The sequence below is a fragment of a genome, unplaced genomic scaffold, assembly GCF_019419815.1.
Source record: "Pyrus x bretschneideri cultivar Hongxiangsu unplaced genomic scaffold, Pyrus_bretschneideri_v1 Contig87, whole genome shotgun sequence".
Classification (NCBI taxonomy): domain Eukaryota; kingdom Viridiplantae; phylum Streptophyta; class Magnoliopsida; order Rosales; family Rosaceae; genus Pyrus; species Pyrus x bretschneideri.
In genome coordinates, this window is record NW_025999828.1 from 1,109,211 (window position 1) to 1,129,375 (window position 20,165).

At 34.8% G+C, this 20,165-nt stretch overlaps 1 protein-coding gene and 1 pseudogene across 2 annotated transcripts; one reads left to right on the forward strand and one right to left on the reverse strand.

Moving 5' to 3' along the window:
- The first annotated feature begins 6,787 nt into the window (after positions 1 to 6,787).
- Positions 6,788 to 14,172, forward strand: LOC125473441 (MADS-box protein SOC1-like). 2 transcript variants are annotated; one of them, XM_048576251.1, is made up of 8 exons: positions 6,788 to 7,367; positions 7,511 to 7,727; positions 12,584 to 12,671; positions 12,781 to 12,842; positions 12,960 to 13,059; positions 13,181 to 13,222; positions 13,429 to 13,470; positions 13,808 to 14,172. In XM_048576251.1, the coding sequence occupies exons 2-8, from the start codon at positions 7,546 to 7,548 to the stop codon at positions 13,937 to 13,939; spliced, it is 648 nt and encodes a 215-aa protein (XP_048432208.1). In that variant the 5' UTR covers positions 6,788 to 7,367; positions 7,511 to 7,545; the 3' UTR covers positions 13,940 to 14,172. The 2 variants fall into 2 exon arrangements, with proteins under 2 accessions (XP_048432208.1, XP_048432209.1); XM_048576252.1 differs by lacking the exon at positions 6,788 to 7,367 and having other exon boundaries at positions 7,431 to 7,727.
- An 812-nt stretch (positions 14,173 to 14,984) lies between these two features.
- Positions 14,985 to 17,967, reverse strand: LOC125473447 (annotated as a pseudogene).
- Positions 17,968 to 20,165: the final 2,198 nt, after the last annotated feature.

The following is a 20,165-nucleotide window of genomic DNA, read 5'->3' on the forward strand; positions in this document are numbered from 1 at the left end:
GTACGCTTTCGGTCCCGACTTGTGTTTGGGTCGCGCGTGAACGCGGAGATCGACGTCGAGCTTCTGGTGATGGTCGTGTGGTGGTGGTTTAATGGTTGCAGTTGAGCAAGACAAGGAGAGAGGGAGAGAGTGTTGATGGTTTGATGGTGTTTTCTCGCCGGAGAGAGGACAGAGAGCAAAGAGGGGCCAGATTAAGAGAAAGGACATAGCAAAGACGAATCAAAGGTCTTAGCTAGTCCTATGGTTTTCTGAGGGGACTCACTAAGAACCTCTAGCGACCCTATTAGTTTGGGTGAGTCCCTGCTAATCCCATTAGGGGGTGTTTGTTTGACCGGATTAGAGGGACTGGATTAGACTAGACTGTAGTCCCTTGTTTGGCCTGGACAAGGATTAGGTTTAATGAGCTTAGGTCGAACTCGCTCGGATTATACACCTCGCTATGAGTTCTTAACGAAGATCTCCAATTTCGGCCGAACTCGTAAGCCCTTCTAATAGAAATAAAACCGCGAGATAGTCGCTCGTCCTACTCGTCGCACATCACGCCCTCCTTGCCCTGCTCCCTCATCATCATCCTCCTCACCCTCATCTCTGCGTTTTCCCTCATCTACATCTGCTCACCCTCATCTACTTGCCCTTCTCCCCATTTCTCTCTCTTTTCTCACTTCTCCCTTAGTCGCGAAAATTAACCTCTCTCTCTGAAACTCTGATTACGCCTATTTCGTCCCACTATTCTTTACAGATGATATGAACCTCTACAAATTGATACGGCCTAGAACGACCTGAACCTACAAAGGTTTTTAATTCAAAATTACTGATTCAGCTTGAAATTAATTGTTGGAGGCCTTGATTTTGGTCAAGTTCGACGCAGATTTGCGGTCGAGCATCTTCTCCGTCTCATTTTTTAAGTTGCAGACAAGATTGGAATATGGATCTGGGTTTCAGATCAGATTGAACAACCCCCGAGCTTGGAGAGGAGCACTAGCAATTAATTGGGTCTTTTTCGGGTATTTTTTATTTGTAATAATCAAAATTTTCTCTTTGTTATTGGAAATTTGGATCTCTATTTTCTGGGCCTTGATTGGGGGTTAATTTTGTTATTGAAAATTCAATAATTCTCTAAGTTGCAGAGGAGCACCAGCAATTCGTGAGGAAGAAGAAGCAGAAGGCCATGCCCTTTTATTTTTCCCTATATTCATTTTAATATTTTAATAGAAAATAAATTGAAATATAATAATAATTTGTTGTTAGTCCAGTTTCTTAGTCTAGCACTACTCCAAATGTTTCACTAAATTAGTCCAACTTAATCTAGTCTAAGCTAGTCCAGTCTAGTCCTTAAAGCTAGTCCAGTCCGATATAGTCTGACGCAACAAATGCACCCTTAAAGTTTGTCCCACATGGTAACAAACACGGGACTGGGCAATTGTTATGGCAGCCTCCTTAACAATTTTTGGGAGCGTTATTCATATAAGTTTTTCCTTTATAGTGATTTGCATTCTTAAAGCTTGAGACTGGATTATTCCTTAGACCCTGGTTATAACTATGAAAATCCTGGATTTTACCAATTTCATTCCATTGGCCTCGTTTATGGTCACATCCTTGTTTGTAGTTACTACCACGAAAGGAGGTAGTGTTTGCTTCAAGGGAAGCAACATTCACTTTTGAGTATGGCATTGATTTACTTGATCGGAACAAATGATTTTTCATCAACACCTCATTATTCTGCTTAACCACAAGGAGTACTGTTATCGGTTGATTGTACTTTATAAAATCATGTTATCTATATATTGCTGCTGAATGTTTTTTCCAGAATGTCTGCTTCAATGACATTCTCCCTATAAAGTTCATTTGGGAGCTGATTCTAAACATTGCAGAATTATACTTAGCAACTGACTTAAAATCTTAATTTTGCAGGTGTCCAATCATAATGAGCTCTTGGGAGAATCACCGTTATTCTGATGATTATATCTATCTCTCAAGGTATTCCAAAGAGCCAATGGGTCTTCAATTGTTAGGTATTGGGTTTTCAACCGTTAGGTATTTGCCCCTTGATAGGAGTATATTTATGCTACTTAGTTATATTGTTTCCTTGCATTTAGTTAGTTAATTACTACTTATTATAGTGTTTTAAGCCATTTTCATGTGTTTGTAGGTCCTAATGACAACGTTGGCAAGAAAAGGTAATTTTGAGCCTTTTAGAGCAGTTTTGGGCATTAATTGGATAGCTTATGAGTGGAGTAAGATGGATGGACGAAATTGAAGACCAAAGGTGTCTAGGAATGTGCTAAAGAGTTGGAGAAGCAAAATTGGAAGTTTTGAAGATAAGGAATCAGCTACAAATAAGGAACCTTATCCTCTCTTATCCAAAACATTATCCAAACAAACCTTATCTTATCCTATCCTAACGAACCTTATCCTTTCCTAAATATTATATTATCCTATCTTATCTTATCCAAATCAGTTTGTGCCTTAATTCCAGCTATTTAGAAGGGATTAATTATACATTTAAATACATAACTCAGATTCTAGAAGACCTTATTTGATCCTAAATACATGCCGCACCCTTTATCCCTTCTAGAAGTCCAATTTCTGCCACAAAACACATTGTTTCTAGAATCCCTAGAAAGGTGGCGCCTCTCCCTCAATCCTTTTCCCCAAGGATTGTGCAATCCTTTTCCCCAAGGATTTTGGTGCACCCTAGTCCTTTTCCCACCTGATTTCTACCACACCCTTATCTAATTTCCCTAGGGTTTCAGCCGTGTATCACATATACACACACACACACACACACACACATGCTTATGCCGTAGAAAAGACCACCATCCATTCACTCATTCATTCATTCATTCATTCATTCATTCATATATTCAGCCATCAAACACCATAATTCACACCACAAAACACCTAATTCACCCTAGTGCCGTAGCAAGGAAGGAAGGAGAAGAGGACTTGTGCAATCTGCCATCCAAGGGAGTGCCGTGCATGCCATTGGAGTGTGGAGTGTTTCTGGGTTCTTTCTATCCTTAGTTTTAGTTCAATGTTTATGTTAATTTGGTTTTCAATTATGATGAACATGTGGAACTAATTTCTTTATAGTTGGAGGTGAATTCGAAGCCATGATTATATGTTTTATATGAATTGATTACATCCAGTTATTGTTTCTTGAGTCTTGAATGTGATTTGCTTATCTGAGTTATCAAAACTTGTTTATGTATGTTGGTTGAGGGTCGACACTTAATTTACATGCATGAATTTGATGCTAGAGTATAAGGGAGTTTCACGTAATAGTTATTTGCTTATATTCACAAGTAGTGGAGGTTGCTAGTCACAATCGTGTTAAGTGAATCCTTGGCAGGAATCTCATGCGTTTCATAGTGATGAATGCCTTGTCAATGCTTATGATTTTCATAAAACTCAATGACTTTTGATATGTATCTCTATCATGCGTTTCATTTAGAGAACTTGAGAAAGATAATTTGATTGTAATGCGTATTCATTCAATTCAATGAAATAAGCAAAATCTGATGGTTGGTTGTGCAATGCAATTAACTTGGGGCGTTGTCATTCATAGTCTAAAGAAATAATAACTAGAAATTGGTTTGTATGCATATGTAATGACCCTCTAACTAGCCTTTCACCGATTCAATTCAACCAATTTAGTGTCTAACCTGTTTAGTTTGCAATCTGCCTAGTTTAGTTAATTTCATCAAAATCAATCCTATTTAGTGTTTTAGCTTAGTTAGAATCTGTTTAAGTTTAATTCTATTAGTGTTTTGAGTCATGTAAAGGTTAAAATTCGTCCAAATACCTCATTAGTTCTTATTTGTGTTAGTTTTGTTTCAATTCGTCAAAATCTGTCCATATTGAGTCTTTTGAGTCTTTTTAGTTCAATTGTCGTTCAAATCACTTTCTAAGATCTGTTTTGAGTCAATTCAACTTAGTTTGTGTGTTTTGAGTCTATTTAGCTTGTTTTGAGTTCTTTGAGTCTAGTTGAGTGTTTTTAAGACTAGTTTTGTGTTTTTGAGTCAGTTTTAATTAGATTAGCATCCCTAGTTAATCCACGGTCTAGAACGATCTCTACTTACATATATACTACAATTGTCAACAATAGGGTTTAATTTGTGTATCAAGTTAATTATCACATCACCCTTCAATCCTTAATGGATGTAGCGACGAAAGATCATGGCTTTCACCCAATCTTGAGATCTATGACTCATGTAAGGTAATTCCTTCCAGTGATGTCAAGTGCGACAAAATCAAAATTTTCCAAGTTCGTCACCATATTATTTTTCCAAAAGAAAAATGAAATATGTAAGAGAGAATGCAATGTTACAACTTTTGGTTCTTATGAAAACAAATTGTCATAAGAACCACAACTTTCTTCTTGTTAACAAAACAAATTGTCCTATGTGTGAAGTTTATCGGCCACATATGCTTTATGACACTTAATTTGTGTTTTTCACGTGCTAGGCTTAAAAATTCACCACACATGAAAATGTGTAGAGAGTATGAATCTAACATTTGTAAAAGAATATACCTGCATATATTTATAAATAATTGAATTGAATCTAACATTGGAAAAAAAAAATGAAAACTAATGAAAGAGCTTGAAAACTTTGAGTTTTAATAATAAAGACAAAATAAAGGGTAAAATGAATAGTATTATGATTGACATTTTAATGTAAAAATGTGATTTTTCGTTAAAGTGAACAATAATGCAGGTTTTTGTTAAAACTTCAAAAAAAAAGAAAGATATTTTATGTATTTTTAATTATAAATAATTGAGTAGCCCTTCGTATTGCGAATTTATTTGCGGGCGTACTTGATTCATGACATCCAACCAATCCATCAATTCAAATGATAAATATATATATATATATATATATATATTATTTTGGCATTAAAAACGTTAAAGGACGAAAACTGGGGAAAAGGGGAAAATGTGATGTGCCGAACAAGGTGGTGGGCGGTGGGGACTGCACCCATTATATTTTGAAAGGGCAACTAATGATATAGGATTGTTGCGTTTTCGACTTCTAATTGGCTGGAGGAGTACGATTCGTACGGACGACGTTGATGTATTGCTAACATTGTACGATCTTTGCCATTTTAAACTCTACCCCTCCAATATTTTATACTTTCTTTCTTTTCTGTTTTTGCCCTTTTCCTCTACTTTCATTTGTGGGCGCTTTCTTTAGTTAATTGTCCATCACAAGAAACCAAATAAAAATCAACGCATCATACCATTAATATCAAAAGTTAATGGGAAAATGATGAATATTTATGGTGGTTGGGGATTTGGATCTTCTCCTTGGATCCTTCCGACCAAAAATTATGGACTGTTAGATTTTTATTTAACGGTTAAAATTATTATAACTTTAAAAGAATTTTTCTGTTTATAGTCGTTGGATGAAAATCCTACGACCCACAGTTCTTGATCAGGAGGATCATCTCCTTGGGCTCAGGAGATGATCTAAATCTGGTGGTTGGGGTCTTTTTAGTTAAGACTCTGTGATTCGAATTTAAATTTTTTCCTTTTTTTTTTTGGTGTAAAATATTAATTTTAATAAAGAAAATAAATTGTTATTTAGTATTATGATCTAATGATATTTTTCTTCATTTGTAATCAAGAGATCTTAGGTTTGATTCTCGCCAAAGACAAATTTGAATCACATTATTGCTAACTTATTGTGAGGCTAAGAGTAAATAATATCGTTTGTTAAAAAAAAAAAAATTCAGTACATACTAAACAATAATAATATGGGTAATGCTAGAGAGATTAAAGTTTTCAACCAAACTTGCAAACCAAATGATATCTCACTAATAAAAAATAAGCATGCTAATCAATGATTAAGTAATAATTTAATCATCAACAATCACATTATTTAGTTTACAAATTTAATTTAGAAAATTTACTTTCCTTAAAACATCATCTAAAAAATATTAATAGAATAACGTACCAACCCAGAAACTCAGTACCTTTCTTTAGTTTTTCTTCTGAGAACTTTCATCAAACAAGCACTTTTATGTTCCTTGCTTTCTCCATTTCACAAAAAAAGTTCCTTGCTTTCTCGTAGTTTTTGCCTTTTGTGTCCACAATTTCTTTTTCTGGTGTGTTTTGTGGGGTTACCAAAACAAGCAAAGGATGAAACATTCAACCTTTGATTTTTATATTGTTAAAGTGTATTTTATTTGATAGGCTTCGAGTGTCCCCCTTCCTAACGGACTACTAGAGTACGGCGCATTAGTGATACTATTTTGTTTATACAATTTTTCACAAGTTTTGTAGGGTCTATTTCTTAATATATTTTAACGATCCAAATTTTCTATATTTTAAAAATCATTCATAGATTATTTTTACCAAAAATTAGATAAATTTAAAACAATTAAAACATTCATTTATAGTGAAGGAAATGGACGAATACTGTTTTGTAAAGAAACCTAAATTGAATCTAATGGTCATATAGTTTTAGATTTAAATAATTTTTGGTACATATGATATTTTGTAAAAGACCTAAAAGATAGACCGTTCGAATTATTAAAATATGTTATGGACTAGACCTACAAAAATGTGTGTAAAAATAATGGTGTCACTATTTAATGTTTCCTTTTCAAGGTGGGGTTAGAAGAGAGGATGGAAGGAGGAAGAAGAAAAATAAGGCAAGAAAAAAAATAAGAAAAAGGAAAGGTAGGTCTGTTGTTTGCCTCTGCTTACCCCAAGTAAAAGGTCAATCAACTCCACCCTCCCTCCTTGTAATTTCCTTCCCTTCTTGGTTTTTTTGTATTTTCCCTCTCTCCCCTCTCGTTTTTCTTTCTTCTTTGGCATTTTCTTCCTCTCATATTTGTCCATAACTTTTTTCTGGGTCTGTTTGCATATTTGGAAAATTTGCCCATTAAACTTTTCCACTACTCTGAAGAAGATTTGCTTTTTCTTTGAAATCAATCAATCAATCACAAAACACCCACCTCCTCCTCTCTCTCTCTCTCTCTCTCTCTCTCTCTCTCTCTCTATATATATATATATAATATGCAAATATATGTGTTTTTTCAGGGCGGAATCATGGTCTTTGCTCAAAAAACTTAGAGAAGAGAGCTATCTCTTTCCACTTTTAGTATTCCTTCACCCCTCTCTCTGTCGCATCCACTTTCTTTGGCTGATTTTGTTTTACTCTTCATATATATCTTCATTTTAATTTATGCACTCCTCCTTTGTTTACACAGATTATATCTATCTATATATATATTGATTGCTTGCAACCCTTTTGAATTGAAAAGGATCTATTGCCTTCCACCTGATCTATACCATCATTCCAACTCACAAAACCTTTAAAAAAAAAAAAAAAGCTTTCTGGGTTAATTTTGCTTATTTGGTAAGATTTAATTATCTTCTCTTCTTCTTTTAGTTATTTTCATATGTATCTCCTTTTTGTTTTGATGATTTCTGCAGAGACAAAAAAAAAAAAAAAAAAAAAAAAAAAACTGATCTCAGAATTTCATTTTCTTGTGTCAAAAGGGTAGAAGGAAATTAGTATAATTAAATCATAAAAAATGGTGAGAGGAAAAACTCAGATGAGGCGCATAGAGAACGCGACGAGCCGTCAGGTAACATTCTCAAAGAGGAGAAGTGGTCTGCTAAAGAAGGCCTTTGAGCTCTCAGTTCTTTGCGATGCTGAGGTTTCCCTCATCATCTTCTCTCCCAGAGGAAAACTCTTCGAATTTGCAAGTTCCAGGTATTTTAATTTAATTTAATTAACTATAGATCCCTCACATAGTGATTTAATATTAAACTGCTCATAAAATGACTATTTAAGCCCTAAAATTGTATAAAAATTAAAAAGAAGTATCTAAATAGCCTCAAGTTCTTTCTTTGAATCATGCCTAAAATTTACTTCTACGCTCTCACATAAGCAATATGATTATTTTTTTTAAAAAAGAATGAACATGTTTTCGGTAAAAGTTTGAAAACTCAATGTGAAACTCTATCACTTTAATACATATACATACAACTGCAAGACTTAAACCCTTTTGCCCTCGAGTTAGTTTGGGTGAGGCTTGTGTCCTTTTGTCTTTGCTTTAATGAAATCCCATTTCGCTAAAAGAAAGATTGAAGAATTATATAGGTTACTAATATGAAAATTGAAAAGAAAACAGGAGGAAACAAGTTTGTGAAGACGAATATGTGGGGTTGATGTGAGGTGTACGTGAAGAGTTTAGGGTGTGAGGGTAGCTTGAGAAAGAATGAGTGTATTAAGACATTTTTTAATATAAAAAGTAGGTGTGAGTTGTTTTTAGTACGTAGGTGTAATCAACAAAATATGAGATACCAATAAAACAACTTTTTATTTTAAGAAGAAAAAACAATAAAAATTGTTTATTTAATTTGAAAGAGAATGGTAGATCCGCTATTAAAATGAATAATGTCATGCATACTGTGATGATCTGTACAAGCCTTTTTCTAACACAGTAGCGTTATCAATAATGTTGGAAAGATTATTTATTTAAATTATATTGTGTAAATCATATGATGTGTTTGGTAATGAATAATGTTAAAAAGAAAAAGAATAATAGTATTGAACCAACATATGATAATAAAAACCAAAAAAATTATAACATTGGACTCATTTGGATCAAGGAAGTTTGTTGCATGATCAATGGCATCGAGCTTTTTCATTGTGAATATGGGTGGGCAAGAGGTGGCTAAACTGGAAAAAAAATGATAAATTACATGAAATAAAATGAATTAGAGCACAAAACTTCCCTAGGCTAGAGCCCAGTGTAGCCCTCTACCTAGCTTCGCCGTTGGTGATGATTGGAATATTATGTAAATGTTGATTAATGTACTTATTTCCTGTTGGTGACAAATCAAATAGTTTACAAATTTATCTTATGATCTCCCTAGCATTACTCTAGGTTATATATTTGGTTATATTTAGTAAGTCCTGTTTTACTTTTCATCCAGAAACAAGTTGCATAGTTATTTATTTTCGGTAGTAGTCCTTGCATTACTATTTATAGTAAACTTTAATACATAGTCTGCAGCAGTGGCTCATTTGATCTGGTTACCTATGACCTTTACTTCCACCGACTTTGGCTGCCTATTACGTTTTTTTTCTTTTGGTCAAGGAAGATATTTTTCATTACATTAAAAACTAGGGTAAGGCCAAAAAGAACTGGACAAACAACTACAGATAAAGTAAAAGGCCCCAGCAAAATGATAGCGGCAAAACAATATACAATGAGAGGCCCATATAAGTTTAGGTCCGAAGGCTGCAAAAAACAAACAACAAAAAACCCTAATCTTCAACAGCAAAAACCACACCACCGTTGCTGTCACATCCTCGGGGGAAGCCAAACATTGAATCGAGAAAGTAGACACTAGATCCAAGTCCCCTTCATGAACCCCTGCAAATATATACAAAGTATCATACGTGTAGAGAGTCAGACTAAGGGGGTATGTAAAATATCCAAACTTGGCCTCGATGGGAATCCGACATGCTAGTTGGGGGAGGGAAATTGATGGAGGGAAGTGGATCCGATATCCAATTTCTTATCGGAGCCTTCGATCTGAGCACATGATGGGATGTGGATGAAGTATCACAACTAAGGAGGAAGGAGGAAGGAAAATTAAAAGATAGAAAGTAGTAAAAGCGGATGAAAAACGTCGGATAAGGGTGCATGAAGCCCAAATATGAGACAAAGTCAGGGATAGATGAGACCAAGCTCAAAGAAAACTGAGATAAAACTTAAAGGAAAACCAAGAATGAAAACGAAGGAAGGAGACTAAAAAGGGGAGAACCAACTAATTCTTTTGTATCTCCTCCTTTTCCTCCTCCGTTCCTCCTCTCTTCTTTGCCTTTCATTTTCAATAACAGAAGGTAGGAAAAAATGCAAAAGAATTAATGCAGTATGGTTAGTTCAGGAGTGAGGGTGAGTCGAGTGATAAGTAAGAGTAAGCTAGCAATTTGGAGTTGAAAACCTTCCTTGTGACAAAAATAAAGTTCAAATGAATTAATATTAGGGAAATGGGTTAATCACAAGATCTGGGTTAACTAAAATTAATATTCAATTATTCTTGGATTAATCACAAAGTTTGGGTTAACTTGTATGACTTTTAAAATTATTTAGGATCTTGCTGACAAAAGAGAATTTAATAAGGGATTTTATTAGCAGAAATAACAAAAAAGGACACTGATTTACAAAATTTAGTTTTATCTTTTATGGGGATTTTACCAAACCTCATCAACATCATAACAACATCATCTAGTAGAAGTCAAGTGGATGAGGCTTTGTCCCACGTTTTTCTTTTTCCTTGCAATTCACGGATACATAATCAGTCCCTGCATATTATTTTGTATTTCACGGATGATGATCTCGATTCTGTTTGTGCGAATTTTAGAGATTACTTCATTTTGTCAGTTCATTGTACATTGTGCAGATAGTTTCGTCAGGTGTTATTTGTGTTCAATTTTAAATAATAAAATTCAAAATGATTTTTAATCATAGGATGATTAATAAACGGATATGATGAAGTGATTTCGAGATCCTTGCAAAGAGGATCCGAATTCATTCCTATTCGGTATTTCACTTCAAGAAATCTACTTTGACACATATGTGTTATCTCCACTTTTCTCTCAACATGATTTATATTCATTTCATTAGGGTATTGTTTGAAAAATGTAAAGATTTCAATTCATTTTAGAAAAAAACACTACAAAAATTACAAAAAATAGGATTTCTTTTAGGGTTGTGCTATCCAAACACTTATTTTTACTTCTCGCACACCCTCTTAAATTCGGCTTTCTAATCGAATAAGTTGATGAAGATCAATGAACAAATATTAATAAGTGTGCGTGAGAGGTAAAAAGAGGTATATGGATAAAACTACCTATTTTTTAATTATCAAACAAGACTCATAAGTAATATATCCTTTATACTATTCACACACTCATTTTTGCTTTCCATGCACCCTTATTAGTTTTTTGTTATTGATCTTCAATTCATTGAATTCGATGACTGGAAATAAATGTGTGAGAAGTGAAAATAAGTGTGTGGATAGCCCTACCCTATATTAAACTATCAAAGTTTAGCTGTAAGTCTCTTTTCATAATTGAATATGTCATAAATTCGAATACCTTTCTTCTCATAGAAAGAAGAAACAAAATATGTATGAAACTATGTAGAAAACAGTAAAACAATCTACTTTTGGCATAATGCATTACATAACCTAATTCCATATGATCCAATTTTTACAATATGGTATACATTATCTGGACATAAATAATGCAAATTAGTCAGCAGTTTTTGGTTTCTTAATATATCGATATATGATGTCCTATGTACTATGTACGATCTATAAGACGCAGTTTTTTTTTTAAATTGTAAATTTTTTTTTTTAATAGAAAACTAGATTTTAATCTTTATATAAGATGAAATTTAGAAAAATGTCTTATACAAGTTTAAAAATTGATTTTAGCCCCTACACTTTATTTAATGTCAGCATATTAAATGTCTCTCTTTTTTATTTATAATTTTATGGTTCACAAATTAAATTTTATGAAAATATTATAAATTTTAGTTCTCATTATGGTAAGTATCTTATATAAGAAAATATTTTCCTAAAGATTTTTCGGTACACATGTTTTTGCATATTTTCTTATGTGCCACTAATCCATTGCAATATATTTGGGTACGAACATTTCTGTACATTAGGTTAGTATAATATGTTTAGGTACGGAGATTTCAGTACACTAGTTTATTATAATATATTTAGGTGCGGACATTTCGGTACACTAATTTAGTATCATATATTTAGGTGCGGACATTTCGGTACACTAATTTAGTAAAATATATTATAATACAGACGTTTAGGTACACTAATTTGAGGAAGTAAAATAAATATAATGAATTAAAATGTGTATAGTAATTACTTTTAATGTAATGACATTAAATAAGATATCTATTAAATATTAAAACAAAAATTAATATAAATTTGAATTAAGTACTCATTAGAGGATTAAAATCAATATCCAATCTAACATCAGATTTTTATTGAATTTTAATCTTCTTCAAGGATTAAAGTTCAAAAACTCCTGATTGTTATGTTGTAAGCTTTTGGATAGCTTCATTATGATGTCCTATGTATTATTGGTGTTTGAACAAAACATATTTTCCAACTAAAAAAATACAACTATATATTTACAATGACAGGGGAGATTAATACGGACTAAGTCATAATAATTTGATATCTAACTGCCATTAACGAATTGGAATCTAAGACCTCTATTTACAGAGTAGAGAGGAATACTAAATTAGTCGAACTAGTTAACTTATGAACTTTATGCAAACATTTTGGATATTATAGCAACTATAGGGTTTCTATAGGGACCTATTATATTTAATGTAGCTCATGAAAGTAATATATATTGTCACCAACCTTTTTCAGAAATGTAGAGTTGAATAGTGTAAAGAGGGAAAGTTTTATGAAGCAATACTAAAACAACAGACATGCATGCTGGAGCATTCAATTTGCATATATGCTAATATAAAAGAAGGATTTATCGTTACTTGGAATTGGTTATAAACTCAGCATGCAGGGAACCATAGAGCGATATCAGAAGCACGCGAAAGGCAATCAAACCAGCAACAAATCCAGTTCCAGTGAACAAAACATGCAGGTACGTACTTGTGCCTCCTTTTTGTACGTAAGCTCATCCCAGAAAGTGTTCACAATTCAGTCCGACGAAATATTCGGTGATGAGTTTTCGTTTAAATCGGAACATGCAGCATCTGAAGCAAAAAGCAACTAGCATGATGAAACAGTTAGAGCTTCTTGAAGTATCAAAACGGTTCATGGCCTTGACTGAAACTTTTCTTGTGTCTTAACATGTCGAAATATTCAGTTTTTTTTTTATCCTTTTCAAAAGGCTTCTTTTTTAAACGTGGAATTGCAAATTTTGCCTCAGGAAACTCTTGGGAGAGGGTCTAGGATCATGCACTCTTGCAGAACTACAAGAAATAGAGCACCAGTTGGAGAAGAGCGTGAACAACGTCCGAGCCCGAAAGGTTTATCTGAGAAACTAAAGATAATTAAGCACCAGTAGATTCTGACACTAGCAGTTTCTCATCCTTGATTAAATGGATATCAAACAAACTTTAATTTTTTTGTGTGTAATTAATACTACAGAGTCAGGTTTTCAAGGAACAGATTGAGCAACTGAGAGAAAAGGTAAAACTGCTACAACATAAAGTTAAAAAATAAAAAATTTGCATGTCTGTTGTGCTACTGCTAGCTGACTAAATATTACAAAATGTGTAGCTGAAAAATAAGAAATCTACAGACAGTGCAGAACACTTAATGCCAACAAGAGGTTGTGATATGGTAGCTAACTAAATAAGTTTTTTTGCTTTTTTGTTTTTGTTGATAAAATTCAGGAGAAACTCCTCAAAGCTGAAACTGCACGACTGGTTGAGGAGGTAAACACTTATAAGTTATCATAATCTTCTTTTATAATGTATATTGTAATTGCAGTCACCAGTGTTTCCTTATGTTGCACAAATACGAATACAGAGATACGGCATCTGAGAAAGAGGAAAGAATTTCTTGTGTTCAAGAAACTTGAGTGATTGTTCCTAGTCAATTTTCTTTACAAATTCTCTACAGTAGCAAAACCTAGCATTTATATCATGTTAACTATTATATCAATGCCATAAGCCTGAGTTATATACATTTGGTTACCAGGCTTAATTATCATCGATAAAACTTCATGTTAATGGTTGAACAAAAAATAACAGTTTCATTTTTTCTTTGTAGTGTGGTAGTTTCCAGCCAAGGAAAACATTGGACGAGCGAAGAGAAAACACAACCTACACTGATAGTAGTACAAGCTCAGATGTTGAGACTGAATTGTTCATTGGACCGCCAGAAAGTAGAGCGAGGCGCTAGCTTCCACTCCGAGAGAGAGGGTGTGAACAATCTAAAATCCATGGTTGAGCAGATCTATTATTTCTATAGTTTCAGATTGGATTTTTGCTCTGCATTAGATTGTTGTTCCACTAAATTAATACTGTAATGTTGCTCTGCAAGTAATATATAACAACTATATTGTAAGAGGGATCATGGTGCCGTTGTGGAAATGACTATGATGCATATATATGGACTATTTGATTTTTGTTATATATCCTTATGTTTTATTGAAATTCTCCAGTTCTTCTTATCTGGTCCTTTCACTTTGTGTTCTTTCATCACATGCAGAGCATCTGTCGTCAATTAGCTACTCGGTCGCATCTCTACTTTGTTGAGGAAGTTATGAGTTCAAATCTCATAAACGACACTTGTTGAATGAAGATAAGAAGAGTAATAAATATGTTGACTGTCATCACGGATTCGTCTCTTTTTCTTTTTCAGCAAACAATATTACAAAACATTTTTAATGTTGGAGAACATTGGAAAGCATTTGTATACAGAATACATTGCATCTTTGTTAAATCCCACATCGGTGGGTTCAAAGAAACCCAATGGGTTTATATAGGATTATCCTACTAACTACCACTGAGATTTTTTATGGTAAAACCCCACATCTGACAGATTGAGCATGTGGTAAAGTTAGGGATAATATCGGTGTTGTTAGAATGGGACGGACCCGGTGATCCAAAAATCCAACGTGGCATTAGAGCCCACGGTTTTGGGCCGGTGCAAGCCAACGAGCTTGTCACTCATAAGGAAACAAGTTTGAACTCTTAATATAAAGACTCTTTTTGAGTGCCATTGAAAACAAGTGGGCCCAACGTGAGCCGACCTCTGAATTCAATTACCGATGTGGATCTCCATGTGTGAACCACTAAATGAGGTTACACGTGAGGAGGAGTGTTAAAGTCCCATATAAGTGGGTTCAAAAAAAACACAATGAGTTTAAATAGGATTACCCTACTCTAATTAATACTGAGGCCTTTTGTGGTAAAACCCCACATGGATTGGGCAAGTGGTAAAGTTGGGGACAGTATCGGTGTCATTAGAGTGGGACGGGTCCGGCAATCCAAAAATCCAACAAGCTTTGCTACATGAATGTGAATAAAAGAAAGTACAGTGTTTGGGAGTTTATCAAGCAGTGGTTTGTTGGAGAAGTTGGTTCACAGCTTCTTTTGTGGGCAGTGCAGGAATAGCTCCTTTTTTTGCACTGTGAGAGCACCACAGCCAATGGCAAACAAGAGAGCTTCTCTCAGCTTTTGTTCATCCTGGATAGGTAAAAGAATTCAAACTTTCAGTACCATATAAGTTGACATGTGTTCAGAAATTGAATGAAAAGGATTGGGCTTGTTTGAATACGGCATAGCTCAACAAGTTTATAGAGAATCCGGTACAACTTTTGATTACAAAATGGGCTGTCGTGTCATGGTAAACATGACACTGAAGCCCAATTTGTTGTGCCAGCTTGCTCAGCCCATCTATATTGTTTAGGGGTAAAAAAAACCTTGCAAATGCATACTTTGTACAGATTAATTTCTGAACCCAAGCTGTTGAGCATAGCAGCAACAAAAGAATCACCAGCACCAGTAGTATCAACAGCATCAGCTTTGATACCTGCAACCTTACCCTTAAACTCCTGCACTCCACAGTAAAAAGAGGGATCAACAAAACCAAATTAACTGCAGATAAAAATCCAATCTGCTATTTACATCAAGATGGATGTTAACCTTTGTGTAGTATCTGCAGCCTGCTGACCCTTCAGTTACAAGCAGAAGCTTCAAATTCGGATGGTAAAGCTTTTTCAAGACCACCCCATCATCATAACGATCATCACCTCCGGTCAAGAATTCAATTTTGTCCTCGCTTATCTACAATTTTGTGAATACATTATAACACGTGGATTAGTAACACCAGATAACTATGTGTGGCCGTTACACCAAACAGCATAATGCACCTTAATAATGTCAGCTTGGTTCCATATGCTAATAACACCTTTTTCGAGCAGCCTCTGCAGATGGCCACAGTGGCAATCTCAGATTTGGGTCGTATGATAGGATATAACCGGCGTCCATTGTGGCAAGATGAGCTGATCTGCATGGTTCCTCAACCAAACTAATTGATCCATAGTGAAATATGCCAGCCTGCATCAGTAAAAATTGTCACGAACTGAAGGAAATAAATGACTATTTCAGGTTTAAAGTTTTAATGTTTCACCTTTTTGATTAAATTTACATCAAGTTCTTTTTCATGAAGAGGCATATCAGCACTAGGGGTGCGATAGAACATGAATTTGCACTCCCCGTCACTTCTGAGTGTAACAAACGCCAGTGCACTCCTTGCATGTGGATCAAGGCGCATGCCAGAATTGTCCACATTGTTTTCTTTCAGAATGTCAGCCAGCATGTATCCAAATTCATCCTTACCAACCTGGGATGCAACTGCTAGACTTTAGTTTATCACAAACGGGAATGACTCGATAGAAGAATCTGAAACAAATGTGACCTAAAGACAGATCTTAATGCTACGTATAGGATGTTTTACATGTTGGATGTAAATGCTAAGCACAGTCCTTTACCATACACTTAAAAAAGTGCAGTCAAATTTGTGCACGCCATATTGACAACCACATTAGTTGCATATGGACAACTGCAAGGTTGGAGTATCAACAATGTCAATAGAATTAATGACATATCCACATTTCAAAAAAGTTGAGTTAGTGCAGAGTTAAAAAGTTCTACGTATAATGTGACCAAATCGAAATAACAGAATCTTGATAAAACTGGTGGTAATACAATGAAGCAGAAAAGTTAAAAGTGATTTTGGATGGCTAGAAAGAGCACCTTGCCCATAAAAGCTGCAAAGCCTCCCAATCTTGAAATTCCAACTGCAACATTGGCAGGAGCTTCACCAACAGCTTTCTTGAAACCATCTGCATCTGCAAGAGAAACTCCGGCACTAGTCGCGACGAAGTCGATCAACATCTCCCCAAAGCAAATAATCAGCTCTGAGTTCTTCTATAGGATACTACTCTTTTTCTTTAAGGATAATGATTTATATGAACCTACAAAGAACCAATTGGTTAAGAACTTAAGATCAGTTCAGAAAGCCAAGGAAATTATGACTCAAACATTCTTGTTATTAAACAAAATTTCAACATAAAGAAAATGACGTGATACATTCAAGTAAAAGTCCTAGATATTACATAGCCAAAAATTTATTAATTAGGATCATATTTTATAGCTTTGGGAAAATGTTCTTGATCAAATTTTGCCAACAACTATTCTCGATATCGTTAAACAATCAATAGGCTCTCAAAGCTTAAGTCATCAAGAAATAAGTCAACAGTGTATATCAAGCTAAGCAACTCCATCCGCACATGAAACATGATCACCAAAATCTTAGTTTTCAAGAAAATCGACCAACAATGTATATCTAGTTGACAAGTATCCTATAATTTACCTCGAGAATCCAATTGGGTACAAATGAAATCCAAGATTTACAACAGTAAAACACAGTTATACTGAAGAATCAAAAGGGGACGTCAACGAACTTAAAGAAAGTAGAAATTATCACCAGAAAGAGAGGAAGAATTCCTAGTAAACTTGCAGCTGCCCTTTTTGGATCGCTCAAGTGTGAGGGGGAAGCAGCTGCATCCTGTTGGTGCCATTATTATAATTAAATTAATCAAGAGTGGTGTTAATTATGTTTAAAACCAAACATTGAGTAAAAAGTTGAAAACTTAAAACGCAAATCAACGCTGTTTTTTTTTTTTTTTTTTTTACAAGAATTAAGATTAATTAATTAATCGAGAGTTTATATATCTCCAACTGAATTCTAATTTAAAGAAAAAAAAAAACATTGAATTTTGTTATAGGTATAATTTACCGAACAATTATGGAGGTCATAGAGAGAGGGTGCGACAATAGTAAAGACAGGAGAGCGATGTGTAATTTTGAGGTGTGTTGTTATTTTACCCCATTGTGTCTTTATTTATAGAAGTAGGGAAAATTAATTCCTTACCCTTTTAAGACTACAACTCTAATAGAATGTTAAATACTAAGGGGAATATTCAAAGATTTCCCTAGATACACTAGCATTTACACAATCACATTCCTAATCTAATAGGACTGCAACACTCCCCCTTGAGTGTGTAAATACTCAAGTAAATGGTGCATCAAGTCTTTAGCGATGAAGTAAGTACAGTTGATGAAGTCGTCGGCACAATGAGCGAATGGGAGTCTTAAATCAACGGAAGAATGCATAAAAAGGTAAAACTAAAAAAACCTCGCTATGGTAAAACTCAAGATGGGAGAAAAACCCATAGACTACAGAGAAAAGTGAGAAGTTGCATTATGTCAAAACTATACGTCTTCTAGACGTAAGTAGAAGAGCTCACAAGGGTATGATCAGCCTAGGATGGGTGCCTCGTTAAAACCTAGTTAGGTAGTAAAAATCTAGTGGGAAAAATGCTCTTAATCATATGGGAAAAGAGTACATTAAGATCAAGTGAGTATACTTCTGGATACTCCTCCTAAGTTTGACATAACATTCAAATGAGAACTACAAGCATTGCATATGATAGTTAGGTATAGCAATAACTCGGACAAGCTTCTGAAAGGTTGACTTCTGCAGTGACGTTGTGTAGAGGTCGGCAAGGTTGTTTAGGATCGGCTTGCATGATTTCAATCTCCTGATGCTTTGTAGATGCAATATGTCTTGGCGTTGACTTTGTTGATATATCATGTCTTGGTCGGGTGGATACATGCGGCATAGTTTTCATGGATCGTCGTTGGGACTCAACAATGGATGAAAACAGCAAGTACTTCGAATATGCTCAACAAGAACTCCTAACCATGTCTCACTTGTGGTGTAGTGAAGTGAGGTGAGTCTTGGAATGATTCGAAGATTTTGCAACTAAGGTCATATCATGAACCTCGAAGATATTGCGATATCGGATCTACTCGAGATGCGTTAGGATTTGCCCAAATCCGTAGTACCTTCAGGGTTGCCGAAAATGTCTTTAATACCAAATCAGGGGTGTGTGTAGGCGTGGTGCTGCATCTTTACCAATAGATCAACAATGAAGGAGATGCCCTTTCTAATTGCAACGAGCTAAGTACAATAAAGCACAAAGTTGAACTCAGATATGGAACTTTAGATTCCATAACCTCTTCAAGGGTCTCGTTTGCATATAATGTATAGATGATCATAGGTATACTCCAAGATAACACATTCGAGGTGTAGTTCGACTGGTAGACCAAAGTACCATTAGAACAATGCTTCAGCTTCAGGTCAAGACATAAAAGAGTTTTCCCAAGATCCTTCATCTCAAATTCCATCTTCAGGTACGAGGCAGTTTTCTTAAGCTCTTCTAGAGTCTTAGTGGGATTCGTGTTAACGACATAAACTGTAACTCTAGCAATTTGGAATAAGACTTCATAGGTTAACACGCAAGGGCATTCATTCATATCCCTGACTGATCAAATAATCACTTAGATGGGTATACCTCATCAGCCAGATTGCTTCAATCCGTAAGTGAACGCCTCAAATAAGTTGAGAGGGTGTTCAGTGGTTTAGAACTATGTGAGTCAATCAATGTAATTCTTAGGGAACTTACTTGTAAATCTCCATATCTATATCCCCATGGAGAAAACACTAACCACATTTCATAATGTTGCTATCAATCACAGGACATTTGAGAGAAACCTTGCGTCGTAAGACATGCATCATATCGCACTATTTCATTAATCTCATAATGCTTCCTTTCCCACTTGTAACACAACGAGGTTACATTGGGCAGTGTAGGAACGATAGGTCCAAAACACACTTTGTAAGGAATTTGACCTGGATTGTAATTTCGGTTGTCCAATCAGTTCTACGTTGTCACTTAATCAACGGAACACGGTTCAATATCATCGTTTTTCATTTATTTCGGTAGCTGCCATATAAGTGAAAACATCATCGATGGTAATCTCATTTCAATTCCATTTTCTCATCCAAACTAGTATACTGGACCAAGAACTTCAAGTCTTGGGAGTAATCCAGATTATTCTTATGAGATGGAAATGATTTGAGATATCGATCATGTATATATTCATTTTGTGCCATGTCTTCCACTTCTAGGGAAGTAAATCTTACGAACCGAGTGATCTGTCGTGCTCTAGGACAAGATAGTGTGATTGGCTATCATCCAGTGTATCGGACC

Coding starts and splice junctions, on each gene's coding strand:
- LOC125473441 (XM_048576251.1), top strand. CDS start 7,546: ATGGTGAGAGGAAAAACTCAGATGAGGCGCATAGAGAACGCGACGAGC. Junction 12,672..12,780: donor CCAGTGAACAAAACATGCAG/GTACGTACTTGT, acceptor CGGAACATGCAG/CATCTGAAGCAAAAAGCAAC. Junction 13,471..13,807: donor CTGCACGACTGGTTGAGGAG/GTAAACACTTAT, acceptor TTTTCTTTGTAG/TGTGGTAGTTTCCAGCCAAG.